Source organism: Balaenoptera acutorostrata, chromosome X (assembly GCF_949987535.1).
Source record: "Balaenoptera acutorostrata chromosome X, mBalAcu1.1, whole genome shotgun sequence".
In the NCBI taxonomy this organism is placed as follows: Eukaryota; Metazoa; Chordata; class Mammalia; order Artiodactyla; family Balaenopteridae; genus Balaenoptera; species Balaenoptera acutorostrata.
In genome coordinates, this window is record NC_080085.1 from 23,953,363 (window position 1) to 23,959,842 (window position 6,480).

General features: G+C 38.8%; 1 protein-coding gene across 1 annotated transcript; it reads right to left on the reverse strand.

Moving 5' to 3' along the window:
* Positions 1–3,206: 3,206 nt before the first annotated feature.
* Positions 3,207–5,556, reverse strand: LOC103006107 (serine/threonine-protein phosphatase 4 regulatory subunit 3B-like). Its single transcript, XM_028165732.2, is given in 3 exon segments — positions 3,207–3,899; positions 4,065–5,187; positions 5,189–5,556. Coding segments are annotated over 3 exon segments (2,184 nt in total).
* Between the last annotated feature and the right edge of the window lie 924 nt (positions 5,557–6,480).

A 6,480-nucleotide genomic window follows, 5' to 3' on the forward strand; every position in this document is an offset into this window, starting at 1 on the left:
GCATTAACATGTCTCTCTCCTGAAAACACGGACTTGCACCTCCGGGTGGTAAGCTTTCAGCATCCTGGATCCTCCGACACCCCAAAGAGAAGGGCTTAACTCTGAGGCAACAACATCCATAACAGGGCCTTCAGCTTTGCCTGTTATCTCAGGGGCTGTAGGGCAAGGACGTTCGGGCTGTTATCTAGGGACACATTCTAGTTGACTACCCTGCTTGCTGGGATGGGACAAGGGGAACAGGGCTCAGTGACTCTTGCCACTTTTACAAATCTTCGATGCCCTCCCCATCTTCCCTCCTACTTTTCTAATTTCAATCCCACCCTTCACTCCTGACATCTCTCACTCTTTGGTTAACACCTCAGACACCACTCCACCCAAATGTCTTCATTGCTATGAAGGTTTATTTTTCTGTCTACTTTTATGCTCTTTATTTCAGTTGTTTCTCAGCAGGCACGATACATATACATAGACTTGTCTGCCAACCAGCACTGAACTCATTAGTTTTTAATGTATCATGTTGCTATCAATTTGATCAAGAATATAGGATTATTGATTTATGAGCATAACTTGTGATATAAGGGCTTATACCTGGCTTTATCCTCCATCTTCTTGATGACGATAATGAGTTTTGAAAGTTATTTATTGAGCACTAAATATGTTCTGGGTAATTTATATATAGTTTCTAATTTTTTAAGACAAGATGGAGAGATTGTGGCTAAAGGAGAAAATAAGTAAATTGCCTAAGGTCATGGAACTGGTAAGCATCAGAGCCTGAATTGTCATCAAGGGCTGTCCAAATATGAAGCTTTTGCTTTATCTGTTATATCACCCTCCCTTTGTTGGTGTGTTTAGAAAGTCATTAAGCCATAAAGGTGACTGGAAGTCACGTGTTTAAAGCCGAAACCTTGACAAATCCAGGGCATCTCTTCAAAAATGCTCACTTGAATTTTGTTGTAAGTACAAGGCCATTCCAAACTGTTTCTTCTTTTCATAAATAATCCACTTAAGGGGACTTTTAAAATTACTTCTTAACAACTTAAAGATGAAAGTAAACATTTTTGACATGTATCTTCTCACACACACTTTCTACAGAGACTGAACATTTTGGTCAATTTTTCACTCAGTGTGCTGACAGTAAGGATTGCTCTTCTGTGTTTTGTTGCCCTCTTAAATGTTCCCTTAATAGTAGGTTATGCCATCTGATGGGCAATCTGCCTTTGCACCATTTTGCTTGTCATGTTGTTTCCCTAACGTTAAGTTGCTGAGACTAGAAAAGGGCTCACGGAGGTTACACAGCTCAGCCCAAGAGAATGCCTGTCCTTTTTTCTTTTGTTTTGTTTTGTTTTTCTTTTCTTCTTCTTTTTCCTTGTTTTTATTTTTACCTTTTATTAACTTCCCATTACAGCTATGCCCTCCCTCATCTTTCCTTACACACTCACTGGGGACAATACAACAAGAAATGCAAATATTCATTTTTTTTTCTCCTAGTGTCCATTTTTTATGGCTGATTAAAACTAGCTGAAGGGAAGAGAATAAGCAGAGAGAGCACCAAAGAATTGTTTTTCTCTGTCTGGTTGTAAATATCTGTTCTGCTAAGGAACTGGAGCTACTACCACCAAAACAAAGAGTTAAGTATATTTTTTCAGATAAAACTCTGTGTATGCATGTAAATGTGTGTACTATAGATAACATTCCCCTGTCACGTCCTCAGTAATGTCTGATTATATCTCCTGAGGTCATGTCCACACTTTAGCAGACTTTATATTTGATGATGAAATGATTATTTGTTGTTTTAGGAATACACTCTTTTTGTAGCTCTAACACAACAATCTCTCAGTTTTGCATAAGATGTGTCTCCTATGGCATAATAGTACATTTAAAATGGTCTCTTTTATTTTTGGAATTACAGGGTCACTTTTTAATTCCTGAATTGTATAGTTCAGCATAAATATCAGCAAATGGTACAAAACAAGTGGTATTTTTAATACAAGAGAAATATCTGTCTTCTGGAAAACTATACTTCATATCTACACAGACAGTCCATCTTGTTCAAACCATGGTCATAATTAAAATTAACTCTAAAATCTTCAAGTAGGAGAAACTGCTTTAATTTAAGCAATTCCAGGAAAAATGGACCCAGTTAACTTCCTCCTCTAAAAATAAAACCACTTAATTCTTTGTTACAACTTATTATTAGAAATTCACTTGCATTCACTCTTTAATAAAGCACCTTTCATATTACTCCTCTTTGTTTATAGAAAAAAACTTCATGTACTGTGTGTGTACTTTGACACTTAAGTAACTTTTTCTTAAAAAACTGTCCAAAATGGTTTCTACATTTAAGTGCCACTTCATTCAGCACTATTTTTTGTAAATTGTTAGTCTCTGTAAATTACACTTTAAAAGTTACCCACTGCTCTGGAGACAGACACAACTTTATTAATGAATCAGGAAATGACTTCCAAGTATCTTTCACAATTTAGGCAGTTGAAAGTATTCTTTTCTACCCACTCCCAAGGTCTTAGAGAACACTATTTTAGAATACTACTGGACGGATTCTTCGCACCTCATCTAAACAAACAAAAAATTATGCTAAGAACAGCACATTTTGAATCCAGCTTCCTTTTTTATTCATGAAAATACATACCAAAAGTTACTTCCCTCCAATTACTCATAAGGGGGAGTTTTTGTCAAATCTTCACAGAAATGTGAAGAGCTTAACTTTATTTTTTATTACAGTTGACTTTGCTTTCCATATAAACATGAATGTAAATTTTATTTCAAAGAAGGCAACTGAAAAAAGAAAACCATAGCCAGAACCACTGGGCAAATAATGTTATACTGTTAACAGTTGTTTCTAATATATACTCCTGAAACAGAACTACATTAATATTAGATTATCAACCTGTTTTCTCCCCTCAAGCAAGACTTTTTTTCTTGCTAAGAAGTTATCGCTCAGGTTCTGGTTAGCTTTTTTCTTTTCTTTCTTTTTTTTAATTCTAGAAAGTTTGGTTTTTACAGAAATAAATTCTCCTAGATGATAACACTGAGCATCTTTGCTACTTATTGAATAGATTTAAGTTCACATGAGAAAGCTTTGGATTCAGATGTTTCAGCTAATGTTACAGAATTTTATTAATGTTTTGATGTGTACAAAATTTTAGTAATGTACAGTTTAGTAATGTTGAGGGTTTTCCCTTAAGAATTTATGAGCTAAGATATAGTTTTTTCCTGGGGGGTGTTTCACCTTCTTTATCTTCTTCTTTGTCAGCTGAATAATCCACTAAGCCCACCATGCTGCTACCGTTTGGGTTACCTGCTCCACCAGCATCACTCGCAGAATGGAATGAAGTAAATCTGAAGCCACCAAAAGATGTTTTTTGGGGAAGATCTACCTTGTCTTCATTTTCTTTTGCTTTTTTAGTCTCCACAAATTTATCATAATGATCTTGAAAATCACTTTCTGATGATGGCATACCTGCTTTTCCTTCCTCTATATTTTCTTTAGAACTCATTTCTTCCTTTTCCTCCAAGACACTGGCACCTCTGCAAAATACCTTACTATGCACTACAGAATACAAATTCTTCCATACTTGATTCTGCCGGTATTTCTCTTGTTCATATTCAATCTTCAATCCTTTGAATGTCTGAACGTATTCAATTGACTCAAGTGTTTCATAAAACTCTTCAACTATATGTGCAACAAGAGACTTGATATTTTCCACTCTTATGTATTCAAACAGCTCAATAATAGCTGAATTCAACATATTGTACCGAGTTCCATTATCCAGAAGGGCATTTACAACTGGCTTAAAAAGGTTTCCCTCGATGATGTAAAAATTATAAAGTTCATCTTTAAGGTCAATCATCCTTCTCATAAAGCGAAGAGCACACAAGACCAGGAAAGTGTGCTTTGAATTCATCAAGATCAAGACTCTTCTTAGCAAGTCTTTTCTCAAAATATAGGTTTTTATGTAATATGTGTGATGTTGCACACAAAATGTGAGCAGCTCTAAAATTAAGGCAAGCAGCTGTGCTGTTTGGTAATTATTGAGGGGATTTTTGTTGTTTTTGTCAGATCCAACTATATTATCCTCTTCACATATATCTTCTGAAGTAGTTGACAAAAGTGGTGCTATGAAGTTATGTATACAACGTTTATAGAAGAAATCTAGAAATTCACTTCTTTTACATTTTCTATGTGTTGCCAGCATGTGGTCTGGATCAAGTAGAGCACAAAGAAGCCCCATTGACTGAACAGCACCTCCTAGCTCAGGGTCAGTATCACAGATCATTTGTTCAATTATTAAATTAATGAAAAGTTTGCCATCTTCACTTTGCTGGGCTTCTTCCATTATAAATCTTTGGAACATGGATGGAGTATACGTCACTAGATCAGCAAGTATATCAGTAGCAACTGACCTTATTTGCAAATCATCCATGCCCATTACAATTTTAAGAGCAGGAAGAATTCCCAATTCTGTCAGTGTTGTGAATAGTGCACACCTGTTTTCATGATGTAATAGCTGAGAAAATGCACAGAATTCCTTTAAAAAAAATACCAGGTCACGCCGTTTATCATCATCTGTGGCCTTATCCCTTATCTGGGCAAAAACTTCAGCCAAATACTCGTCATCTTCCTGAACTATGTTGACTATCTTAACCTTGTTAAAAAAAATAAAACGTGTAAGACTAGAAAGAACATCCTCTTGAAACTTGGATGGTGTAGGCAAAAAGATGTCGTGAATGTACTGTATCCTGTACGTCTGATGTATTTTTTGTCGAAGTTCACAGTCTGTTATTGGTATAACTTCCCTGAACTTTGCATTTTGGGTTAAGAATTCCCTATGCCTTTTTGGCTGAGCCAAAGCAGGGTCATATTCAAGGCATCCCACCACATCCATGATACACTCTTCAGAAAACAGGATCTCATACAGAGATGTCTTGTTGAGGAATAAGATTCCTTTAATAATTCCATGCAAATGGTGTAAGCCTTCAGTATCCTCTAGGTTCTCACAAGTGTGGAACAACTGCAGTAGTTTTTTAATATAGTCCTCCCTTTCCAAGGCCAGAGCCAGGCTTTCTTTACCCATAGGTGAGGTGAGACCCAAGGTAACTAAGTCAGCAATCTGTCCAAGTTTACCGAGTTCGCAGTTTGGCAGGTCGAGCAGTTCAGCGGTTTTTGGCGTCATCACACTCTTCCTATTCTGATTCATCCATGACATCATGTATGATTTCGGCACACGGGACTTTACCTTGAACCTGGCAAACGTCTTTCCAGACCTCATGACAACTTGCCGTGTCCTGGAAATGTATCACTGTACCATGGTTCTCACCCTCAAACCAAATAATTAACTTTCCTTCTTTGTGATAGGACGTGTCTGGATTTATCTTTGACTCCAAGATCAGTGAGCCGTTGGACTCGGATCTAACTAGCAGAAGCACGCCCTGGGCCCACTCCTCATAAGTGAATGAGATGAGCCCTGTGCCTAGAAAGACCCATTGTTAGTCATCATTCAGGGTACAGACTTTTACATAGCACTGGTTGTCCACCATGGCGACCTCGGGTCTCGTCACCCCAGCACTGGTCTCGGTGCGGGTCCCCGCTTCTGTCGTGCCCCCTCTCAATGACGGCTGGCTCTGTGGTGGCAGCGACGGTAGCTGAGGTGGCTAGTGGGGAAAATCATGATAGAACAAGGCGGATAAATAGTGGCCACAGGGACCCCGGCAGCTCCGCATTTCAATAGGGTTTCCCTGGAGTCCCACTACCTCTCACTTCCATCCCTTGAGCCCTTCCTTCCACGTTGCGATTGAAGCAGTGAGTCGCTGAGCCTGCTCGCGGCTGTCTAGGGAAGCCTCTATTATGTCAAGATTCTTATGATTCCCCCAGGATTCTACCCAAAAGGAACGTTCTACACGTAAGGCGAGATGCTACCAAGCCACCAACGGAGGCTTAGGAATGCGAGCAAACGGCACTGCTCTTTCCATAAAAGGTTTTGTCCCCGAGAAACATTTTCACTCATCAAGTGTGTAGGGATGGAGACTTAGGACCCTAGACAAAAGAAAGCTTAATCACTTATGTCCTGAGCAAGTCAACATCGAACACTGTGTGTCAAAGAAAAACACTTCCCCACACAAGCCCTGCTCCCCCCAACTCTGCCCCTCTCCCCAAAGAAGCAGGAACAAGTGTACTGTAGACCATTACCAATGATTAGAGATCTGTAAGTAGGCCTTCTCTAAAAGGCTTAGCCAATGTCGGTATCACTAACTTACCCATCCTTGGGAGAGGATATTGTTCTAAGAGGGAGTTGGCAACTCCTTTACTCTGTTCAGCTAAGGCTAAAGCTCTATCTTTCAGCACAACAGGGAAAACATTTCCTCAAATTTTCCCAATTCTATAACCACACTCCTTATTGCTAGGGAAGGAGTGGGCCAGAGGGAAACTCAGGTGAAATTAACCAAAAGTGAGTATGGAACACC